Below are 25,023 nucleotides of genomic sequence, written 5' to 3'. Positions count from 1 at the left end.
TGCTAGGATTATGGTCAACCTATCAGTGGTTGCATCACTGAAGGAGGTTACACCCCTTCCTCCAGTCACCATTAATAATCAGTAGTCCCCCAGGGAGGGGTGGAGCCTCACTAGCCCTTCCATGATGCAATGTTGGCAGGTTCAGTTTTGTGCACTCCTTGTGCGGTCAACCACAGCACAGTGTTCAAAGTGCAATGGCTCCATCCGACCAAGAAGAAGTCCCTATGAAACAAACTTCCCCACCCTCTAGCTCCTTTGTTCTTTCTGCCCTCTCTTCCAAAAGGCTCCCTGAGCCTTGGAGAGGGTGGATGTAGTTGCCCCATCTAGGGCAGGGTACTATCATCTTGCATTCCCAGTGCTTTGTTAAGTCTCTGATTAGTCACCACTTGCTGCAAAAAGAAGCTTCTAGATGTTCAGCAGGCAAAGGGTCCCATTGGATGCTCCTGCTGACAGCAATCCCTGCGAGTCACAGCAAGGTGGGAGGAGACAGCCACTCTCACACAGCTGTCCTCTGACCTCGACACACGTGCCCGGGCATGTGAACCCCATCCAACATATATCACCCAAAATTAATAAACAGGTTGTCTGAAGAAAGCTGGACTGTAGGGCTCTAAACATGTCTATTTTTCACTTCTATAAGCTCAGCCTATTGAGGTCCTCCCCGCCAAGATTTGGTCAGTGTCTAATATATATGTATCTTATCATGCCTAGTAAATAATGTGCCGGTTGAAAATAGAATCAAACAAACAAACAAACAAAACAAGTTATTTTTGCTTACCTTATTTTGAGCTCACATGAAGATGTATACAGCGAGTGATCGTAGCCAAACTGAATAAATTAGGCCCCAGGACTTGTATAAGATGGTCATAATTTCCTTAAGTAGTCACACATTTACTTCAGTTGGTTGATGGAGTTGACTGTGTAAAGCTTTCTGCCTCAATTTCTGCCTTTCAGTTTCTTTATACTTAAAACTTAAGGCATAGTCTGCTGATGCTTCTGAAATCACAGCACTCAGAAGGCCAGGTCTGGAGGGTCCTGAGTTCTAGGCCAATCTGACCCTTCTATAAATGCATAAAACAAAAGGGGAAGGGTTGATACAGAGGACATTTGAGCAGTAATATGAATTTTTTTCCTTTTTGAACTCTCTGTTCTTACCTATTTCTTTCTGCAGTAATTTCATTTCTTAGTTGCTTCTATATAGAAATGTTCTTTTCTCAAAATAAAAAAAATGATATAACAAATGATAATAATTTTATTTAATTTATTATTTATTAAATAGGGTCCCGTTTTGGATCATGAAGATTTATTGAGACGAAAAAGAAAAATACTGTCTTCAGACGAGTCTCTCAGTAAGTACGGGGAAACAATTTTTGTTACATAGGTATTTGGGGCAGAATCTGTTGTTTTGTTTAATTTGCTATGATTACTTTCTTTTTAAATTTATGCTGCCTACTTGAACTTACACAGCTTTCATATGCATTCACCTAATGATCAAAGAGGCTACTGAGATCTACTTTTTATGACTGTTATCAGACTCACATTTTTATGAGCTTTCTGAAATCCAAATGATGTTTCCCACATCTCTATTCTTCATCTTCATCTGTAGTTCTGTCTTCACACCTGACCTGTTAAATACTTTTATTTGCACTACATTCTAACCACTAGAGGGCATGCTCCACAGTTTGATGATCTTGCAGAGCCTGCCTCCTGAGGTGAAGAGGGCTCAGTTCACTTTCACAGGTTCATTCAAGAGTGCACTTCTGTCTTTTGTTGTTTGGGGTGAAAAGGGTCCTCAAGGCTGCAGTCCCATGTGAGGCAATCAGATAGCTCTTCTTCCCTGGCTTCTGAGAGAGAACACATCACGTCGTTAGACCTTTCTGCCAATGAACTGAAAGATATTGATGCTCTGAGCCAGAAGTGCTGCTGCCTCAGTAGCCACCTGGAGCATCTCACCAAGCTGGAACTTCACCAGAATTCACTCTCGAGCTTCCCACAGCAGCTGTGTGAGGTAAAGTCTGTTTTCCTTGTAACTTCCAAGACCCTGTGGGGCACCCATGACCCTCCCAATTGGTTGGGTAAGCACATCTGTTTAATAAATACATTTGTAATAACCCCAGAGTACCTGGAATGTGTCCGTGTCACACTAAGGGCAGGCATTAGAGAGTTCCTCTTGGAGTGGGTTTTCGGAGAGCAAGCTCAGATTTGAATTCTCTTCTCCTTTCCCCATGACTTCTGTAGTCTCCCTTGCAAAGGGCACTTGCTCTGTATTTATTGAACAGTACAGGAAGCATCCCATGGGGAAGGAATAGGGGTTCATTTTGAGAAATCTTTAAGAGTTGTACAAGGAATGAACTATTACTGACTCTCAGTGACCCCACTGACCCTGATAACAAGTAGTACTGCAAACAGACTTACCAACCCATAGCCACACAGCTTCCAACTTCTATGGTAGATATTTGTTTTATAAAGTTTATTTTAACATATGCCCTATTTCTGGCATTTGTTACTACAATATGCATATATACACAGGCATTACTCTTGGATTAGGGGCATGGAAAAGTACATAATTTAAGATTATAACTATGCTTTAGCTTTGGCTGTAAAAGCTGATTTTATGGGAAATCCAAGGCAAAGAAGTTGTTCTACTGTTCCCTTAAAAGCACAGTTCTCAAAGCTGTGAGTGGTGACCCCTTCGGGGGTCAAATGACCCTTTCACATGGGTCGCATATCAGATGTCCTGCATCTCAGATATTTCCATTACAACTCATAACAGTAGCAAAAATTACAGTTATGGAGTAGCAATGGAAATTGGAGTCACTACAACATGAACTGTATTAAAGGGTCTTAGCATTAGGAAGGTTTTTACAAACAGGCTGAAAACACAATAGGATAAGAGTCTTGAGTGATAAGTGATCTCAAGATACATTACTAACTCTGGCTGTGAGCACCAGGCAAAGTTCCATTCTTAGAATGTAAGAGATTTTTATAATAGTGTATCACTGTAGTTAAGTCTGTCTTTTAGATTTGGGGCAACAACTTCCCCATTACTTTGGATTTTACACAGCTATCTAGACACTGCCTTTCAGAAATTCTTATGCACTTTAATATGAATCACCCTACCGGAAAGCCTGCTTCTGATTGGCTTAACCATGCAGGTTGGATAGCATTGCAGTAGCCCCGATTCCGTCTTACAATTTGCAGAAGCAATGTCTACAAATAAGCTGAATTGAGGTCTCAAATTTATATTTATGAGCCTGCTTTTGACAGTTGCTTATGGAATTTTTCTTGTTTTAATTTAACACCATCGCAGGAATTGTTGGCCTAGTAAGTATACTGAAGTTCTGGTGAGCATTGTATTTTCAATTAAAAAATACTCCAGATGGTTCCAGTTAACCAATGTTAGGAAAACCAGAACTGGTTTTCTGGAGGTTTCTCTCAAATACTCAGCATGGAATATTTAATTTCTTTTCTTCCCAGACTCTGAAATGCTTGACACATTTGGATTTGCACAGTAACAAATTCACCTCGTTTCCCTCCTTCATGTTGAAAATGCCAAGTATCACCAACCTAGATGCCTCTCGGAATGACATTGGACCAACAATAGTTTTAGATCCTGCGGTGAAGTGTCCAAGCCTCAAACAGTTTAACCTGTCCTACAACCAGCTCTCTTCCATCCCAGAGAACCTCACCCAAGTGGTGGAGAAACTTGAGCAGCTCCTACTGGAAGGGTAAGAACTGACTCATTAAGGCAGCAAGGAAAATCACATTGCACTGAACTTAACAGGGATGGGAAGAGATGGTGCTATTTCTATAGCACTGGATTCTAAGTAAGTATGGCAAAAGGTGAATTCGGTTGATAATTAAGGCTGATAATTAGGTTGATAATATTGTCACTTGGAATCCTCACAATTAATTTTAAGAAGCTTAAATGTGCTCTGAGCCATACTTGGAACGTAAATTGATTTCACGCCTTTAAATTCTACTAGCACTCACGGTTTTTAATCCTTGGTTTTTGTGTTTTCCAACTAGAAATAAAATATCTGGGATTTGCTCTCCCTTGAGCCTGAAGGAACTGAAGATTTTAAATCTTAGTAAAAACCACATTCCCTCTCTACCTGAAGACTTTCTTGAGGCTTGTCCAAAAGTAGAGAGCTTCAATGCCCGCATGAATTTTCTTGGTAAGTGTCATGTGCTGATTTCACTGTTACCAGGCCTTCAAGGGGGTGACACAGATCACAGAGAGGTGTTTTAGGAGGGAAGTTACAGGTGGTGGTTCAGTTAAAATATTCCAAAGTTCTACAAGCCACATTGGCAGATTGAAGATGAAGTGACTCATCAAGCCCTGGAAAGGTCTGGAGAAATGAATGCAGACATGTAATAAGTGAGGGAGGATCAGGGGATTTTGATCCCGCTTATAAGACATTCTGGGAAAGATAAAATTGTGGGTCCAGTCAACAGAGTCATAGTTACCATGGTCTAGGGAAGAGAAGAAGAAGATTAGGTGTGTCATCACCATTTGACACAGTGATGATGGACAGATGTCCTTTTTGTCAAACCACAGGGAATGACCCCAGAGTAAACGTTTTGGTGACACTGCTGTATCAATATGGATCCTTTGTTACAGCTGAACTAATGCTGACTTGGTAACAGGAGAAAGATGTGTGGGAAGGCAGGGGCAGGGGGACAGAAACTCGGTCCTTTCCACCCACATTTTCTTTTTCTTTTTCTTTTTGTTTTGGTTTTTCGAGACAGGGTTTCTCTGTGTAGTCCTGGTTGTCCTGGAACTCACTCAGTAGACCAGGCTGGCCTCAAACTCAGAAATCCACCTGCCTCTGCCTCCCAATTGCTGGGATTAAAGGCGTGTGCCACCACTGCCCAGCCCACATTTTTTTTTTTTGTTTGTTTTTTTCGAGACAGGGTTTCTCTGTGTGTAGCCCTGGCTGTCCTGGAACTCACTCTGTAGACCAGGCTAGCCTCAAACTCTCGAACTCAGAGATCCTCCTGCCTCTGCCTCCCAAGTGCTGCACATTTTCTATAAAACTAAAACTGTTTAAAATTCTATTTTCATGGGGTTGGAGACATGGCTCAGCAATTAAGAGCCCTGGCTGCTCTTCCAGAGGTCCTGAGTTCAATTCCCAGCAACCACATGGTAGCTCACAACCATCTGTAATGGGATCTGACAGTGTACTCATATTTAAAAAAAATACTTTCAACACTGTCTATAGTTTTAAAAATTCTTATTTCACTGCTATTATCATAGGAAAAGAAGTTACAGTCTCAAGGCTTGCAAATAATTGTCACACTTTCGTTCATTTTTTTTTATCTCTTGCACTAAAGAGTTCTGTGACTGCCTACGTGCACCTGCAAACATTCTCAGTACTGTTGAATAGCAGAACAGATTTTAAAATAAATTATTTAATTAAAATGTAATTCAATTATTTATTCCCCCTCTTTCTCCTCCCTTCAACCCCTCCCATTTTCCCATGTCTCTCAAGTTTATGACCGCTTATTCTCTAGTTATGTTATTGCATATATATGCAAATAAATATGCCAGTGCAACCTGCCAAATCTGTTTAGTGTTGCTTGCATGTATATGTTTCTAGGGTTGGCCACATGGTATAGGATAGCCACCTAGGAAGGACTTATTCTTCCTCTCTCAACAGTTCTTAATTGCTTGGAGCTCTTCACATACAGGTAGGGCCTCATGAGAGTTCCCTCCTCTATGTTAAGATGTGAACTGGTTTTTAAATTGTCCAGGTTCTGTTCAGGCAGCTGTGTTGTTGACATTTCATGGATGTAGCTTCTCTGCCATATCTAGAAGACACAATTCTACATCAGACTTCCTGGCTCTTACAATCTTTTTGCCTCTACTTCTGAACTACTCTCTGAACCTTTAGCATAGGGGTTCTATTGTAGATGTGTCAGCGTGGACTTGATAGCCCCAGGGTCAATGTTTACTTGCATTTTACCTACTGTGGCATTCTTTGACTATCCTTGTCTGGTGCAAAACAAATCTTCTTTGATGAGGGATGAGAGTACACTTATCTGTGAGTGTAAGGATATGTATTTATAGTGCAGTTAGAAATTATACTGGTTTAGGAAAATGGCAGTCGTAGGTTCTCCACTAAGATACATGACTCCATTACTTATACATGACTGTCTAGGCTTATAAGACCAGGTTTGATTTTCTTCTGTTGATTGGGCCTTAAATCCAATTAGAGAGCTTGGAGTTCCCAGGAGGATATCAGTGCCATTACTACACATTTAGGTAGACCCTTATATCTGCTTATTGCTTGTAGGCTTCACCGCTAGGTAGGACTACTGATTCCTCCCTTGGGTGATTGACTTTCACCTTCCACTGCTATGAAAGCTAGTTTTCAAGGAGGCCCCTTTTGTGTCAAATCCAGCTAGAATTCTTCAAGTCATGTGTTCAAAGAACTTTGTGTCTTCAGCAGCAGGATGGCAACAGGAATAGGCTATATTGGTTTGGGAGTCTCTTGGACTACCCTGATTGATAACTCAAAAGGAGGTTTCCTGGAGTTAGATATCCTATAGCTTTTGAGGAAATTGCTATCATTCTAAGTAGATTACTTCATTTAAGCATTCTCTCTCTCTCTCTCTCTCTCTCTCTCTCTCTCTCTCTCTCTCTGTCTGTCTGTCTCTCTCTCTGTCTCTCTGTCTCTCTGTCTTTCTCTCTCTCTCTCTCTCTCTCTCTCTCTCTCTCTGTCAGTATTGTTCAAAGTAGTAGATATAGGCCTAATTTCATTCTTCTACTTGTATTTATCTTGTTTTCCAGCATCATTTGTTGAAGATGCTCTTTTCACCAGTGTGAATTTCTGGCATTTTTATCAAATATTAGATGACAGTGGTGATGTACACACATGTTTGGGTTTTCTGTTTTGTTCCATTGAGCTGCATTCTGTTTTTGTGCCAGGACAACACAGTTTTAATCACTATGGCTCTGTCGTATAGTACATTTCATCTAGAATGGTAGTCCTTCCTGCATTCTCCCTCCCACCAGGATTTTTTTTGGCTATCTGGAGTCTTATCTGGTTCCATATAAATGTTAGGATTTTCTTTTCCATTTCTGTAAGGAATGTTGCCAGGATCTTGATTAGGACTGCACTGAATCTATTATTGCTTTTGGTAGAATAGTTATTGTTACAGTATTAATTCTGCCAATCTATGAACATGGGTGGCCTTAACTTATTATTTAGTGGCCCCACTATTATCTTATAAAGTAAAATCATTTTATACTTTTACTATGAAAATGTTATGTACACAAATGGTATGTTACTAGAAACTGTTCATACAAGTTTATCAGAAATCTAGTGAAGATAAGTGATATGTCCATTATCTTGTTTTATTTCTTCAGCTGCAATGCCTGCCTTACCTTCTTCCATAATGAGCTTAAAATTGTCTCAAAACTCTTTCAAGTGCATTCCAGAAGCGATTTTCAGTCTTCCTCAGTAAGTCCATTGTTATTTCCCTTCAAACAGAATGAGCTGTGGCATAGCTTTTAGAAGCAATGGTTTGATGTGAGCATATATATTATTCAGTTATAAATACACTACACATTAAAACGAACTCAATTCTCTCTTTTTTTTGTAGAGTTTGATTTTTTGCTAGATAAAAGATACATTACATTAACTTTTGTAGTAACTTCTCATGCTTTTGTATATGAATAATCTCAATAATTAATTATTTATTGCATTCTACAACCAAGTAATATGATGCTGGCTGGATGTTTGCCAGATGGCTGTTAATTTCTTTTGGGCTTTAGCTGATCACAGGGATTCATTTGTTGCCTGAACACTAGTTACTGAAATTACATTTGTTTCAGTAACGTTTTCTGCGAAGATTAGGAGTATGGTTCCACATCTGGACAGTGATGTGGTTGAGGTTTGAGGACTTGTTAATTTCTTCGAAGACAGAAACATCAAGCATTAATTCAGTGTCAAGTGTGCTGTCATTTTTAGGAACTGTTTTATTCATGCATTATAAAAATTCATAGTTTGTATGTATATGTACGCATATCATAGGCAAGTAGCAACCACCACCTAATCACAGAGAATGTTAGACAGACTCATTAGTTCAAATCTAACTTTGTAAAACCCCACTCCCTGTACTAATTGTTCCACATGGACCTTCTCTTTAATCTTCCTAATCATTTTACAGGATAACTTCTGCTATAATTTCCTTTTTACAATCTTACTTGAAAAATGAAACATCTCCCCAAAAGTCATAATTCATCTGTGTTGATGGGCTTAACTTCAGACTTTCAGTTTTTACATAGTAGCTTCTATTAAACAAATGTGATCTCATGTTTTAAATATATTCCCCAAATCCATTAAGATCAGTTTTTAGGAAACAATGTGACATAAAGATGACTTCTTCTACAGAGCTAACCCTATAACCCAGCTCCTGATTTCATCAACACCGTCCTCGGGCACACATCTCCAGACTTTATGCTCATGTTTTAAATCTTCTCTTGTTTTATAAGTGCACACATAGTTGTCTAGGTAGAGTCCTGACTACACCCAAAGGGCTACTGCCTTGGGAAAACTTAGTGATTCAAGTCCCTTGCTGGTTAGACTAATAAATGTAATATCTAAGACAACCAAATTATTTTTCCGGTTTTCATGTACTTTTCTATGGCAACTAGTACAATATAGAGTATATTTTTTTTAGAAGAACACAGGCATTGCTTTGTAGACCCAGATTATTTCTTGTTAGATAGATGTTGCTGCTGTGTAAGTTTAGAATTCATCCATTAAGCTTTAAATACACTGAGTGGAAGGGATGAATGTATATATAAAAACCCATGTAAATTGCTGCCTGCCTTTTATTCTCTCCACACATGTGTACTCATGAATATTAAGGTTGTCTGAAAAGTTGAGAAACTCTGCCTAGTGAGAGCAAGCAGGTTTCATGGCATGCTTATTCATCCTGGGTACCATACTTACTGAGACTAGCTGGTAAAATGGAGTGCTCACCTCTCTAGTGACTAATTATAGAGCAGGCCCTGAAAGTGAGAGAAAGCCATCCATGGAGGCAAGGTTAGTGGGAACTGCACAATCTATAGAGGAAGTAATATTTCAATGATAATTTGTGTATTTGTTAGTCATAATTTCTCAATTCCCAGGAGCATTTTGAGAGATAGCTTTATGGTCCAAAGGGAAATTGGACCTCAGTATTTTTCTTTTTTTAAAAACTTTACTGTACATATATAAATTATAAATATGGAGTACCAAGTGAGCCTTTTATATGTGAATATCATGTAATATTCAAGGGATAATGTATCTGTCACTTCAAGCAGTTTTTTATTTTCTTTTTGCTGAAAACATCTCAAATCCTGACTTATAATTAAAGAAATACATGGTGCATGATCATCATCTTTGTCATCCCAAGGGAACATGACAAGTTTTGTTTCTAATAATCCTTTGTCACTCACACCTCTACTATAGAGAAAAAAAGGCCTTTTCTTCTAAGTACCTTATGAATATACAATCTCAAATTTATGCCTGTATGTAATCAGTGCAGCCTTAAATTCATTTCTTATTCTCAGTCTGGTAAATTTCCCAGTGATATTATTGTGTGTTCTTTGGAAACTCCTACTCTGCTTTCAATGCAACATCCTGTCGTTCCAGCTTGCGGTCCTTGGATATGAGCCACAACAATATTGAATATCTGCCGGGACCTGCACACTGGAAGTCTCTGAACTTAAGGGAGCTCATTTTTAGCAAGAATCAGATCAGCACCTTAGACTTGAGTGAAAACCCACACATATGGTCAAGAGTAGAGAAACTGCATCTCTCTCATAATAAACTGAAAGAGGTGAGAGGTCATCTTTGTTTTAAGTTACCAGAAGCTTGAGAACAGATTTCAGTTTGCGTTATCACAATTATTTTTAAATCTGTTGATAGTTCTTCATTTGAAAGTCAGATGTGATTTTCCTTTGAGGTAAGTGTGTATAGTCAAAGCTCAATTTCCAACAAGCAAACCCCAAATACTCTTGTTTATATTTTTAAAGAAGTGTTACATATGCGTGTGTGTCTTAGGGTTTTCTTGTGAAGAGAGGTTTTATTTTGAAAATTATAAATAGGACCAGCTAGATTGTTCACTAGGTGCTTGTTGCTGTGTCTGACTACCTGAGTGTCCTCTCCACATCACACATGGTGGAATGAGAAAATCAGCTCCTACGAGTAACACACACATGCATGAATGTGCATGTGCACACACACACACACACACACACACACACACGAGTACATACACACATGCATGCACATGCACACACATACACGTGTATACACATTCCAATACATTTAAGGTATGGTAAAGTGATGAATGACTCAGATGGGAATAAGTTTTTTATATACCTTTTGCTTGTTTTTAAGAATGCATATTGCAAATAAAGGTAAGACTTTACAGCATACTTAACCTTATGTTAAAGCTGTGTAGGGTGCTGGTGGGATCTCAGAGCCTTTCCTGTTCACTATTGTCTTGTGTCCTAGCTGTGCACACTGGTTCCCTCTCACCAACAGGTGTATCCTTGTCTGCTTTGTTAAGATTCCTCCAGAAATCGGCTGTCTTGAAAACCTGACGTCTCTTGATGTCAGTTACAACTTGGAACTGAAGTCCTTTCCAAATGAAATGGGAAAGTTAAGCAAAATATGGGATCTTCCCTTGGATGGACTGCATCTGAATTTTGACTTTAAGCACGTAGGATGCAAAGCCAAAGACATCATAAGGTCAGCTGACTACATCCTCTTTGTTCTCTGTGAAATTTGCCTTGCCTTTCCCGTCTGCGATTTTGATGGCCATAAGGTAACACTTAAGGAAAAGGAATAGACTATTTAACATGTGTGCCTCACATGCTTTTCATTTAATCGGTGTGTTTATATGCAGCTGCTGCAAAGGCTTTTGTAATTCCTTGTGGTACAGGTGAGGGACTTCTTCAGCACCTGGGGGTGATGCTGGGTGTCTGTCTCCAACCTGCCTCTCCCTTAATCACTGTTAACCTTTGATTCTGCTTCACTCGTTGACAAGTCAGAGTCTCTTTCTGAGCCTGGATCTAGCCAGGTTTCCCTGGAGAGCTCCTATCTCTGTCTCCTGAAGCCTGGAATTGCAGACAGACCTAGCCTGACTTTGGAGTGGGTACTGGGCTCCTGAACTGGGCTCCTCAGATAGAGATAAGCACTTACCCACTGAGTATCCCCCATCCCCAATGTTTCCTTTTGATCATCTCATCGGGGAACTGTACAGATATTTTCAGTTGGCACCAGTTAGTCAATATTCCTTTAAATTCTCTTATGACGCAGTTTGGTTTCTAATTTAAGAAGAGCCCATGGGTTTGAAAGAGAACAAGGAAGGGTACATGAAAAGGTTTGGAAAAGTAAGGAGGATATGATCTGATTCTATTATAATCTCAAAAGATAAAGACATTAAAATGAGGCAGTACATAGCATAGTGTCAAATGTATTTTTCTATATCCATTATATATATATATATATATATATATATATATATATATATATATATTTATATATATATATTTAAGTAATTTATTTTTTCTCAAATCGCAATTCATTCACACTGGGGTTATAAACACAGAAAGGCAGGATGTGGGGAAGTGAATGACACTGGAGTGTGGGTGTTCAGGTGGAATACAGATATCTTCAGGACCGGAACTGGGTTTCGGCTGGGTGAAGGTTCAGGAGACAAGTCACTATGACCCTGCCTATGACTCGCTTGTCCTTATCTAAGTTGGTATTGTCTGCCAAGGCTACCTATTTACAAGGTCTATGACTAGTCAGGCTGGTAAATTTCCACAAAAGCTGCCTGTTTACATCAGCTTATAGCCATCTGTTTCAATGTTTTTCCACTGGGACCCAAGACTTGGTGTTAGTATACATGTATGACAGGCCTATTGCTGATTTTAGGCCTATGGCTGATTTTAGGCCTTCAGTGTGTAAGCAGGGCTGCCCCTAACATCTCCTCCTTTCTCTAGGTATAGAAGGGCTGTGGCAATTCTAATCTTGCGAAGGCGGGGATAGAGGCCTGACCTCCAGTAATTGAAGGGGACCTTGTAATGGCTCCGGTCCCCCTGCTGTTGTCCAGTGAGGCATGAGGGCCATATCCATCCCGATGTCTTTTTCCTGGAGAGGGGATACTTTTGACATCAACCCCTATGCAGTCAGGCTTGTCCCTCAGGGAACCCAGAGAGATATTTTTATCTTTTATTTATATTCCCTTGCAGTGCTTAGCCTCGAAGCCTAAGCAAGAATTCAGATCGCCTGTCTTGGTATAGGGGCAGAAGCCCCCCCTTTTAGGTTGGGTGGAGATGGGTTTTGGAAACACCTTGTATAAAGTAACAACCTCATCTTGAGTCTCGTGGTCCTCCATAGCTAACTTATGATAATGTATCTGAATAGGTTTTGCTACCAAATTATTTATCTGTTGTATCACAGAGTTAATCTGCCTATTTGAGGGCCAGGGACCAGCAGAAATAAGCAAAAATAACCGAAATAATGGTCCCAAGATGGGAAGAAATAGGGTTGACAACCTTGGAGAGGCTGAAAACCAATTCTTGTACCAGCATTCATCTTTCTCTTTCTCTCTCTGATTTTTCTCAGGGCCTTCACTGACCTATTTCATGCTCTCTTTAACCCTCCTTGTCTTGTCTATGTAAAGGCAACATTCTTCTTTAAAGGCTGTACACAGTCAAGAGCTGTACACAGCCTTTTCTATTGTAATAGAGTAAATCAAGTCCAATAAGGATCTTTGCGATTTTAGGAGGTCTCTTCAGACATTGAAACGAGGGATTTCTTCAGATTAGTGATGTCAATCTCTAGCTGTTTGATGTCCTTGTCAATGGCCCATCGAAGGTCTGAGTAGTATAAGTTCGGAGGCCAGCATCTGGATTAGAACTTCTAACAGCAGACATCACAGGTGATTCATTTTTACCTAGAAAGGAAAAAGAAGGGAATTCTCAGGGATATTTCTCTTCCCTGGATGTAAATTGTTATTCATCTTATTTATGGTTGGGCCTGGTTTTGTGGGAGTATCTATTTATTTCATTAATCTTTTTGGTAGCCGGTTAGCTGTGCCTTCTGTGGTATCAAACAGGCATATCAATCCTTGGCCCTGTAAGGGAACTGGGTCTGGGCCATTCCCTTTAAGGGTAAGAGGGTCCTTCCCCATATCTGTGGCAAAGTTTTGTTGGTCTCGGTGGTGCCAGAGGCAATCAGCAGCAGATTTGCCATGAGCTTTCAGCTTTAGAGAGTTAAAAGTGAACAAGGCATGATGGAGAGTATTTCAGGGGGACTCCTTCTGGGGGGGGGGTACTGTTCCCCCTCTTTTGTTTTTAAAGCCAATTTTTCAGAGTTCTTGTAAAATCAGGGCAGAAGTGCCAACAGTCGTTCCTTCCACACTCAGAGAGTCATGAAAACCCTATTTAAAGATATATAAATCTATTTTAATAATCTTTTGTCAAAAGACTGTTATAGCACCGCTGACAACTAATCAGACTATATAATATATCGATTAGTAATAGCTTCTTCTACTTTTTGTGAGATTACCTCTCTTTTGTCAATTAATTGTTGAGGAAAATTAGGATTTACATCTCTCCTGAGAATATTGAACAGAGACTTAAATTCTTTTGTGGAGAGCTGAAAATAGGATCTTAGCCAATTAGCAACTCCTAGAAACTTTTGAAAATAATTTAAAATAAACTCTCTCCTTCTCTTTTTTTTAGATCCTTTACCTGTGTTTTTTTTTTTTTATTGGATATTGTATGTATTTACCTTTCAATGTTATCTCCTCTCCCATTCTTCCCCAAAACCCTTTATCCCATACCCCCTCCTCCTATTTTTATGAGGGTGTGCTCCAAACATCCTCCCAGTCCCATCTCCCTGCTCTCGAATTCCCAAACAGTAGGGGATCCAAACTTTCGGGGACTGTGGCCCTCCACTTCCACTGAAGTCTGACAAGGTCACCCTCAATTACCTATACAGGTGGAGACATGAGTCCCTCCCTTTGTGCTCTCCGGCTGGCGGTTTAGACTTTGGGAGCTCTGGTTGAAACTTTTGATACTCCTTCTAGAAAGGACCAAAGCACCCACACTTTGGTCTTCCTTCTTCTTTGTGAGTTTTATGTGGTCTATACATTGTTTCTTAGATACTGTGAGCTTTTGGGCTAATATCCACTTATCAGTGAGTGCATACCATGTATGTTCTTTTGAGATTGGGTCACCTCACTCAAGATGATATTTTTCCAGCTCCATCCATTTGCCTAAGAATTTCATGAACTCACTGTTTTTAATAGCTGAGATATATTTTTAAAACTACTTGTATCTATAAATTTTAAGTGTGGTTTCTCTTGATCCATCTAGCACATTGATTTATCTTCAGCTAGTTTTACATTAAGATTACTTAGAATAACAATGTTGAAATTATTTGCTAGTTTAATAGCTTATATAGTTAAAATGAACAAATAATGACCTGGTATTCTTGTATTCGTGACTAATGACAATATATATCTGTATCACAATGCCATATATAAATATTTATTTTGTATTATACTTACAATATATGCATATATATATATATATATACATACACACACACATATATGTACATATGTGCATATAACACAATCCAGGCTGCCTCGTTATCAAACCTTCATTAAAACAGGCTTTGGTTTATACACTTCTTTGATTCTATGCCATTGTAAAGCTTGAATTTTATGATGGTTAAGACTTTCCTTGTACTGTTTAAACAACTTCCCACATATACATTTGTACATGTATCTATGTACACATTGCGTTTTAATAGATATTGCAAATGGGTTTGGGGATTTTGATTATTTCTGGTGATGGGATAGCATGCTGAAATTATCAATGCTACAAAATATCATTGACTGCTCCGAAATCACTAATAGAATATATGTACTGATTACATGCCAGAAGTCATGCGTCTGGTTGGTTCTATGACCTTTAAAGTTTCACATGTTTGTGTATTATCTGTGGAACAACCCCTGGCGTACTGCTCAGTAGACTGCTACATAGTTTCTCTTGATCCAGGTTTCTACAACAACGTCTGAAAAAGGCGGTGCCCTACAACCGAATGAAGCTCATGATTGTGGGAAACACGGGGAGTGGTAAGACCACTTTACTGCAACAACTCATGAAAATGAAGAAATCAGAACTTGGCGTGCAGGGAGCCACGGTCGGCATAGACGTGCGAGACTGGTCCATCCAAATACGAGGCAAAAGGAAAAAGGACCTTGTTCTAAATGTATGGGATTTCGCAGGTACTTAAGACATCGTCTTAGCTTTCATTTTAAATAGAAATTCTAAAACAGAGTTTCCTGATCCAGTAGAGAAAGAACTGGTGGATCCCGTAAGATGATCCCAAGCCCCTTAGCCCCTAGAGATTTTGCCCTCCTCACCAGAATGAACACTTCACAGAGAGCAGTGCCGGCACCCAGCAGAGGAATTGCTTGGTTAGCGGCTAATCGTCCGTTCTCAAAGCCATCACGGGAACGCTGTCTGTTGTTTGCTCTCTTCTCAAGGATTTGCTGTGCCCTTCATCATTTCATAATGAGTCCTACCTACTACGGGAAGACTCAAACCTCTGATATCTTCTTTTAGGTCGTGAGGAATTCTACAGCACTCACCCCCACTTCATGACCCAGAGAGCTCTGTACCTGGCTGTCTATGATCTCAGCAAGGGGCAAGCGGAGGTGGACGCCATGAAGCCCTGGCTTTTCAATATCAAGGTGTTCTCTTCTAACCACATGCAACCAGAGTGTTAAGTGTGGTGATTGCTCACTATTGTATGCTATGCTTCTGTTTTTGTTGTTTGGTTTTTTTTGTTTGTAGGTTTTTATTTGTTTGTTTTTGTTTTGTTTGGTTTGGTTTTTGGTTGTTTTGTTTGTGTGTTTGGTTTTTTAAGGCTGAGTCTCACTATGTATCTCTGGCTGCCCTGGAACTCTATGAATGATCAGGAGAGCCTTAGATTCACAGGGATCTGCCTGCCTCTAATTTTTGAGCATTGAGTTTAAAGGTGTATCCTCTCTGGCCCAGCTATATTGTTATTTTTTAATTGTCTTTATAAAGTGATATATCTAAAAACAAAACAAAACAAAACCCAGTTCCTCCAATTGTTTTGAATGTTCTTTCTCCCTCCCTCCCTCCCTCCCTGCTTACTTCCCTCTCTCCCTCCCTCTCCCTTTTCTTTCCCCTCTCCCCTTCCCCCCCTCTCTCTTTTTCTTTATTTTTATGTTAGAAGCATTCAGAGTTTGAGTAATGATTTGGAAGGGGGAATCCAACACTGTTTCATGTCACTAGGCTCTGAAGTCCTTTTACAATGTAAAATCTGAAAGCACAGACATGACTAAATTTGATCATACTGCTTTGTTAAGTGTCATCCCAACTTCCCCAACTTAAAATGAAATACACCAAACATACTCTGCACATGGCTAGAATATTTCCAGTGACCTTTTAGTGGGAAGTGTTCAGATTCTGCCTCTTAAACAGCCCCAGACTGTTCGTCTCCTATCTTTAGTCTCTCTGTTTTATTATTTCTTTAAAGTTTACTTGCTACACTGCTGACAGCTATTCCTTTAAAGGTGACCTTTTGAATCGAGATTGTGGTAAGATTTTGTGCATGCTGTCTAAGTCTCAGGGAGCTTTTCTGGGAGTAAAGTCCTCAGAAAGGTTTGCACCAGGAAGGACATCTGGGCACAGGATTTGGTAGGTCATGGGCTGTATCTGGCAGTTTGGATCTTCCTTAAATGTGTCTTTTCTTGACATTATCATAGTTCACACCGAAACTTAGGCAAATATTACAGTGGCAATACAGCTTTCTTCTGTGGTTTATGTCTTCCATTCTCCAAATTGAATGACTTTTAAGTAAATTCAGGGTGTAAAATTCACAGCTAAAGAAAGAAGTGGAAGCAGTTTTGAGCTGCTTTGATGTAGCTTGAAGTTTACTGAATGTTCATTTAGAAGCGCAGCTTGCAAACAACTTGCTTTGAGCAAACATTAAAATAAAAGCAAAACTATATTATCATGGTTATGTGGGATTCTGGAAGCGGTAAGAGTTGGATTGTAAAGGATATAATAATAATTTTTGAATTATTTCATGATTACTGCTTTGTTAAGTGACATCCCAACTTCCTCAGCTTAAAATGAAATATACCAAGACATACTCTGCACATGGCCAGTGTATTTTCAGTGACCTTTTAGTGGGAAGTGTTCATTTTTATTTAGATTTAAGGGGATAATTTCAGTTGCCATTTGATTTGCTGCTGTAACAGCATACCCAAGCCGGAGTGGTTTACAAATTGCAGAGATTTCTCTCATACAGTTCTAGAGGGAGGGAAGTCGAGTACTTTGGGGCTGGAATATTCGAGGCCATTCTTGATATGTCATTTCATGGTTGGGAGGCGGAAGGGCAAGAGTGTGCATGTTCAATGACAAAGGGGCGTGGAGGGGGCCTAACTTATCAGTTACTAGGTATCATTTCCTGTGAGGATAGTCAGTCTCTTCCTTTGGCTCTGCGCTTATAAGTTAAGCCTCTCATATAGCTCCCATCTCAAGACACTGCTGTGTCACAGGATTGCATTTCAAGACATATCTTTTGCAGAATATTCACACAGCAGCAAGAAAAGACAGCTGTTAATTATCTGGCGCTGAAGTCCTTGAATCTGTCATTGCTGCAGCATGGAGTTTCATACATAGCAGATTTCAGCAGAAATATAATCAGGAAGGATTTTGTTCCCGGAAACAGGAAGTGTCTTGTCTCTGTTCCCTTAGGCTCGTGCCTCTTCCTCCCCGGTGATTCTGGTGGGCACACACTTGGATGTTTCTGATGAGAAGCAGCGCAAAGCCTGTATAAGCAAAATCACGAAGGAACTCCTAAATAAGCGAGGATTCCCCACCATCCGGGACTACCACTTTGTGAATGCCACCGAGGAGTCCGATGCACTGGCAAAGCTTCGCAAAACCATCATAAATGAGAGCCTTAATTTCAAGGTGGGAGGTTGTGCGCCCCCTACAGGCTACTAGATGGTCAAGGTGGGCGAGTGTGTGCCTCTTGCAGGATGCTAGATAAATAAGCCTTTCTCTTTGTCACATGATGCTTCTGCTTAGAAATGTCAGAAACCTTGAGGAGAGAGAGCAATTATCTCAAAATTGTAGGTTTTTTTTCCATAGCTCAAAACGATGAAAGTACTTTCATTTTAAAATTACTTATTTATGCCACACTTCATTTATAATTCATAGAAGTGGGAATAAAAATAACTTACAGGATCCTGAGAAAATGGAGAAGAATGTTGCCAGGACACTGAGAAAATCATTCAGATGCCCGACCTCCCAGCTTCCTCTCCAGGGGTTCCATCCAGAGGCTAAATGAGAAGGTGGTGCCTGGGCCTCCTGTCCTCTGTGACACTGGGTCCTATCTAGCACAGAAGTTCTCAACCTCCCTAATGCTGTGACCCTTTAACACAGTCCCTCATGTTGTGATGACCCCCCAATCATAAAATTGTCTCTGTTGCTATTTCATGACTGTACTACCTTTATGAGTCATAATGTAAATATCTGTGTTTTCCAATCATCTTGGGTGACCACTGTGAAAGTGTTATTTTGGAGGAAGTCACGTGAAAGGATTGTTTGACCCCTGTCCTCCAGAAGGGTCACGACCCACAGGTTGAGAACCACTGCTCTAGGCGCTTCCTTTGAGAGTCCCTGTTTTGCTTGTATCTTGGTCAGTCTGTGTAGTTCCTTCATAATTCTTATTCCGATGGTTTCAATTTTTTTTCTATTCTTTACCTCTTAACATTGCCAGTAGCTAAGACCCCTGGTTGGTTTTAAGCAATCTTTAAATAATAATTACCTAACTCATATATGCTAGGTCTCATCGTAAGACTTGTGTTTTAATTCCTGACACTCTCTTTGATAAACCACCTGTTTAGGAAAATATTAATAATTGGGACACCGGGAAGAGTGCTCCTTTCCAGTACTCACAGGAAGGGAATACGGTTAAACTTAAACTTTCTAGAAAACACTCTGGGTGCTTCAGCGCGGCAAACACAATGATAGTCTCTAGGTTGGTTCTGGAGATGCTAGAGTGTAACCAGAGCCCGGTTTGGCCTGCGTGCCCCAGAGAAATTACCTTCCAGGCCACATGTAGTCTCAAAACAGCTTCAATTTGGATGCTGAATGATAAGCTCTGGTTGTGTTGTGCACGTCACCACCCTGTCAGTTCAGCTTTGTCACACTCTCGCAGGTTCTGGTCCTCTCAGAAGTGGGTTTGTCTCTGTAGTACCTCTGTGGCTGTAATTGCACCTGTAGAACGTCTTTGTTTCTTGGAGCACATTGTGTTTTTGGTTTTTTGTTTGTTTGTTTGTTTGTTTTTCCCTTTTGCCGTTGTTGCTAGAGCATATATCGGGTATTTAAAATTCCATTTCAGAAGGTGAGTTTGCTTTGTAAAAGCGTGGATTTGGTTGAAGCAAGCCTGTAAGGAAGGTGTGTGGATCGGTGGTGTGGGCTGCTGCTGCTGTGGGTAGGTGAACCGGTCAGTAATCCAGGTTCAAACTACGCTGAGACAGTTTCAGGTTATCCCTGTCAATCAGCGAGGCCAGATTCCTTCTGCGTACATAGGCGCCTTTCAAACAACTCTGTACGGAGAAGCAAAACATGGTGCCCGGGAATGGCAGTATTATTAAAAAGGGACGAGTATTGCTAATGGCTTCCTCGTTTGGCAGGCTGGTTTGAGCATGCGCTGGCTTGCTTCGGTGGTTCTTTCAGAAAGAGGCGTGGGAGCTCACATTTCTGGGACCTTGTTTCTGATTGACGCTTGCAACCGTTCTTCAAGGAGCAGCTTTGAGTCTATTAGAGAGCAGCCAGTACCACCTCATATGTCTTTTCCTTTTAACTTGACGCTCTCCCAATCTTTCCTTCTATTTATAAATATATACCTGTGCTCTTTAGAAGGTTTTTCCCCCCACACCAGCCCAGTAATTAGCTCGTTACCAAGGTGAAAGGAGAAAGGTCAACAATACAGTCGGTTTGAAGGTTTGAACCACATCCTTTCGATTCTCTGCAGCCCATTGCCTGAGCAGGCATCTTTTTACTGCTTGGTACCTGCCCTTCATTTGCTTCCTGTGAGACATTCACTTGTTTCTATAGGTCTGTTTCCTTCCTAAGCTTAAAACATAATCTTGGAATTGAAGTGTATGTCGTCTTAATTTGTGAGTAATGAAGAAAAACCATGATGATTAGTAGGATTATAGTTCGGGTGCTGGAAACAAAGCTCTTGGTGCAGTTAGGGAGGAGGGAGTCACAGTTTTGTGTTTAAAGAGCCAGTCTTTAGAGCCTAAGGAAATTCTGTTGGGAGGAACTAATGTGGGCATCTTATGGATCCAGACACGGGAAGAGGTTGCCCCCTGGTGGTGGGCAGAGGAAGTTGGCTGCTATTTTTAGAGTTGCGTTTCCCTTTAAAACTAGATTTTTCAAGGGAGAAAAAAACGCCTAAAAAGGATATCTGTTGAAGAAACTATTATTATCTCAAGACCCTCATTTAAAAATCTCATTCTCTGTCTCTCATCGACTGCTGAAGACAAAGGGATTTCTGTCATATTGAGATCATCAGCATTTAAATAAATCTCATTTTTCCAGAGTTTAAGGTTCCATGAGAAAACAACTTGGTGAGGAGATGTCATGTTTCCAGTCCTAACTCTTGATATCTAGAGTTCACTCGTCCAATGCTTGTGGGTATTTCTCAGAAAGAGATATCCCAGTGCTCTCATAACAGACTAATGTCTTACCCCCACCTGGGGGCTTTGCGTATAAACACAGTGCATTATGGAATGAGATCATTCATTCTTGGTTAGTTTTATTTGCCTTTGTTTTTGTAATAGAATTTATGCATTACTAGATAACTATTTCCATGCTATATTTTATTTTTCTCCAAATTGACTCTATGTCCATAATTTTCTTACTTTAATTTCATCTTCTATTCATTACCATTTAGATAGGTTTCACATCATGTTTATATTTTATTATTTTTTTTAAAAATCCATGTGCACTGTGTAAAAACGGTTATGGCTGAATTTACCATATAATCCATCTGCGACTTAAATAGACTTTTTTACACCTTGTCATTTGTAATTTCATAGATCCGTGATCAGCCCGTGGTTGGGCAGCTAATTCCAGATTGCTACGTAGAACTGGAGAAAATCATTTTATCAGAGCGTAAAGCTGTGCCAACTGAGTTTCCTGTAATTAACCGGAAACACTTACTACAACTAGTGAGAGAACATCAGCTGCAGCTGGACGAGAATGAGCTTCCGCACGCTGTTCATTTCCTCAATGAGTCAGGTTTGTATGTTCCTTCTGGATTCTGGTTTTCAGTGTTATGTCATGATCATTTGAAGAGATATCTGAATCTTGTACATAATCCATATTCAAAATGTAAGAGAACGTCAATAAAATCCTTAAACGGGTCACTAATGGATTTTATCTTTTGGAAGGCCACCATGCATATGAACATTGAGTCATATACCATATCCTTAAAAAAAAAGTATGCTTAGAAATGTTCTAAGGACAAAGTAAGAAAGAATCCTTGTGTGGGAATGAAGGAAGATATAGGTTCTGGGACCCAGATTTAGTAGTATGAGACACCAGACCCACAATGCAACAATGTAACTGTTCATTCATAGTAACACATGTTTGTGTGAAAGCTGCTTTTATATAAGAATTAGCACTGCTGTGGGGCCCTGAGCCACTTTAGGCAGCAGAGGGTGTGGTGTAAGCTGTCTCTGTTGCTTAGTCTTAAATCACAGTGAATCATCTCAGCACACTGCACCCGCATGCCATGAGCTTGTGGAACCTGCCAGTTGATTGTAGTGCCAGAGTAACTGACCAGGAAACTGTTTTGATCCTTGTATTCTGTTGAATGGAAAAACACCTCCATGAGTCCCTTTCTCAGTGATTCTTGAATCAGATATGGTGAGATATGTGTTGATTCTTATCTATATGGAAATTAATATATCCATACTATGTATGTAGAAGGTTCAAGAGAATATTGTGAATTTGCATTTCCTAATGTATCTTTTTCAATGCATGCTGGTATTTCTAATACACTTACATATGAACACGTGGTATAGTCTGGAAATACTTCCCTTTATACTGTTGGGGCTTTAGAGCCGATTAACAGGAAGTGCAGGCTCTCCAGGGTCGTTCTCTGTGAGATCCTCGGTGTAACCAGCTACACTGGAGTCGCTGGGGCTTTGTATTACAACGCATTTCACTTCTCACTGTCTGATGAATTTTCACTTCAGGAGTTCTTCTGCATTTTCAAGACCCTGCGTTGCAGCTAAGTGACCTGTACTTTGTGGAACCCAAGTGGCTTTGTAAAGTCATGGCACAGGTTGGTGTTTTATATTTGGGGGGACTAGAGGCAACGGTTGAAGAGCAGAGTAGAGGTTATGCAGAACATTTAGCATTTTAGTGTTTGTGCTCAGAGAAGGCTGAGACTGCTGTAAATATAAAGAACGATAGACCACTTGACAAGGAAGACTGCTAGAAGAGCTTCCTGGAATGGACAGGGATCTGAAATTCACAAGTCTATGTGTTCAAGTCATGGGCAAATATCTAAATCTCAATGGTAAGTTAGGTTGCTGGCTTCATTCAATGAACAAAAACATTACAAAAATCTTTAAAGTAATTATGCTACGAGTGAACTGGGTTGGTGAGGCTGTGAAATCAGTCTAAGGCAGGAAAACCAGACATGGTAGTGTGTGCTTGATAGTCAGTATTTGGAGGATGGAGACAGGAGAAGCAACAGACATTCTAGGTCATCTTAAGCTATACAGAGAGTTCCAGACTAGCCTGGAATACATGTAGTCCTATGGTCAACACAAAATAAAATAATTTAAAGACCATAGAAGATACTTTTTCTGAGCTCCAGCTATTTATACTTTTGAAAGCTACGTTGGCGATTATCTTGTTTTCTGTTCATGTTTAACAAAGGACATGACTTCTCCTCCCAATAATAGTACATTAGCGATGAGTTTATGTAGAACAAGTACCAACAAAATTGTAGTGGGTCATTTTTATAGAGTCGATAGCAACATATTGTCAATCTACTTTCTAAATTATAGCTGTACCATCTCAGCTTTGGCAAGTAAAATTTTGTCTGGACATTTCAAGATAGCGTAGGGTCATACAGGGCCACCACAGCTAAGGATCACTGTGTTTCACTCATTCATAGCTCAGAAGAATGCACGGACACTGCCTCTAGCTCTTACATTCATTGGCAATTATTTTATTTATGAACATAATTTACAGCTTTACACGTGGCTCCCCAAGTCTCTACATGATTACCCACTTTCATATTGGATATATCTCTCCCATTTAAGCCATAGTGCTAATTGAATTTCTTTAAGCAATCTTGAATAGTAGTGCTTACATCTATTTAAAGATAAAAGGGAAGTTATTTTGAGAAGGGAAATCAGCTGAGGCTAAATCCTATACCCAGACACTGGAGAGAACATTTCAACATCAGTGTAATTGGCATTTAATTGCATTGTGTCTGTTCTAATGGTAGATATATTCAAATTGTTTTCCACATTTCTGCCCAAATGCCACAGATGGCATGAATTGATTATGTATGAATGGTATCCTGTCTTAGGGGCACAGTCTCTGTATTGAGCACATCTTTTCTATGCATGAACAGTTTTTCTCATGTTTTAAGCCTTTGTATCTTCTCTTAAATAAGGACAGTTATATTTTCTTTCATGTTGTTTCCCTAATTTAATGTAAACGAAAGGTAAATAGTAGCCTTATATCTGGCCCTGATTTGACCTGTCTGACAATTTAAGGTATACAAGGTTTTTGTTTTTTGTTTTTTTGGAATTTAAAAATAACTTCGAGACAATCCAAGAAGGGAATCATGCCAAATATACAGTCAAATAGAAAGTATGTGTGGGTAAATGCATTCATTATCCAGGAGAGTGTCCCATTCACCCTGTGGTTTTTGCTTTTTAAGTCCAGCACCATGGCAGACAGAAACTCTATATAAACAAGAGAAGGATAACGTTGTCCCCAAAGTAATAAGTTTCTATTTACTTAGCACACATATATAATGTTATTAGAAGGTAGGCTTGTCTTACAGAGTAAGGAATGGGTCCACACCAATTTTCCTTTTTAACAACAGTAAAGGGAAAAGCAATCAAACAAACAAAACACTCCATGAAAAGAGCAAAAACAAAACCAAAGACTTCCATTTCATCAGACACAACTCCCCCAAACCAAGGGCAAACCCAAACCAAACCAAAGTAGGTTCTTACCATGACTACAGTAAAGCTTTTGAAGATTCTATGGAGTAATTAATTTGAAACTTCATGGAAATTTTTATTAGCTTAAGTATAGTGCTATGATGCCAATTTAACTGCATTTGGAATCAGGGAGATAGGGTCTCACTCTCTACTGCAAGCTAGCCTAAAGAACTAACTATGCAGCTCAGGTTGGCCTAGAACTCACTGTGTAGCCCAGCCTAGATTTGAACCCACAGCAATAGCCATTCCTTAGCTTTTCAAGTATTGGCATTGTAGGTGTGAGTCAGCATGACTGCTTTTTAAATGAAAAATGGAATCATGACTTTAAACGATTCAAAGATACTATGGGAGAGTTAAAATTTCAGTTAAACCATCATTTAAATTTCTTGTTACCAAAGCAGTGACAGCTATCACGTTTGCTTGTATTGATACATTGAAATAAAGGGAACAGCGCTTTAAATAATCATGAAAAAATAATAGTATGCTTGTCTGATACTCACCTGCAAAAATATATGCTTCTGAACTCGATATCCCACCGGGATTCCAGGCTATCTGGCTGTTGCAGAAATTTGATCTTGCCTTACTGTTCTAACTAAACACTGTTCTCTCTTTATTTGTACCTAGTTTTGAGAGAGAGAGAGAGAGAGAGAGAGAGAGAGAGAGAGAGAGAGAGAG

General features: G+C 39.8%; 1 protein-coding gene across 3 annotated transcripts in view; it reads left to right on the top strand.

The window, feature by feature from the left end:
• Positions 1–25,023, top strand: part of Lrrk2 (leucine rich repeat kinase 2) — a 138,483-nt gene that overhangs the window by 62,950 nt on the left and 50,510 nt on the right. For all 3 annotated transcript variants that reach the window (XM_028752156.1, XM_028752155.1, XM_028752157.1), the window contains exons 22-33: positions 1,280–1,349; positions 1,788–2,008; positions 3,478–3,728; positions 4,030–4,178; positions 7,376–7,469; positions 9,651–9,837; positions 10,573–10,754; positions 15,086–15,315; positions 15,656–15,783; positions 17,825–18,043; positions 21,187–21,388; positions 22,351–22,439. In XM_028752156.1, coding sequence (XP_028607989.1) covers positions 1,280–1,349; positions 1,788–2,008; positions 3,478–3,728; positions 4,030–4,178; positions 7,376–7,469; positions 9,651–9,837; positions 10,573–10,754; positions 15,086–15,315; positions 15,656–15,783; positions 17,825–18,043; positions 21,187–21,388; positions 22,351–22,439 — 2,022 coding nt within the window. The remainder of the gene's footprint in view (positions 1–1,279; positions 1,350–1,787; positions 2,009–3,477; positions 3,729–4,029; positions 4,179–7,375; positions 7,470–9,650; positions 9,838–10,572; positions 10,755–15,085; positions 15,316–15,655; positions 15,784–17,824; positions 18,044–21,186; positions 21,389–22,350; positions 22,440–25,023) is intronic.

The sequence above is a fragment of the Grammomys surdaster genome, unplaced genomic scaffold, assembly GCF_004785775.1.
Source record: "Grammomys surdaster isolate TR1022 unplaced genomic scaffold, NIH_TR_1.0 125878, whole genome shotgun sequence".
NCBI classification, from domain to species: Eukaryota; Metazoa; Chordata; class Mammalia; order Rodentia; family Muridae; genus Grammomys; species Grammomys surdaster.
The sequence above is the reverse complement of the archived record's forward strand: the minus strand, read 5'-3'. Positions and strand labels throughout refer to the sequence as shown.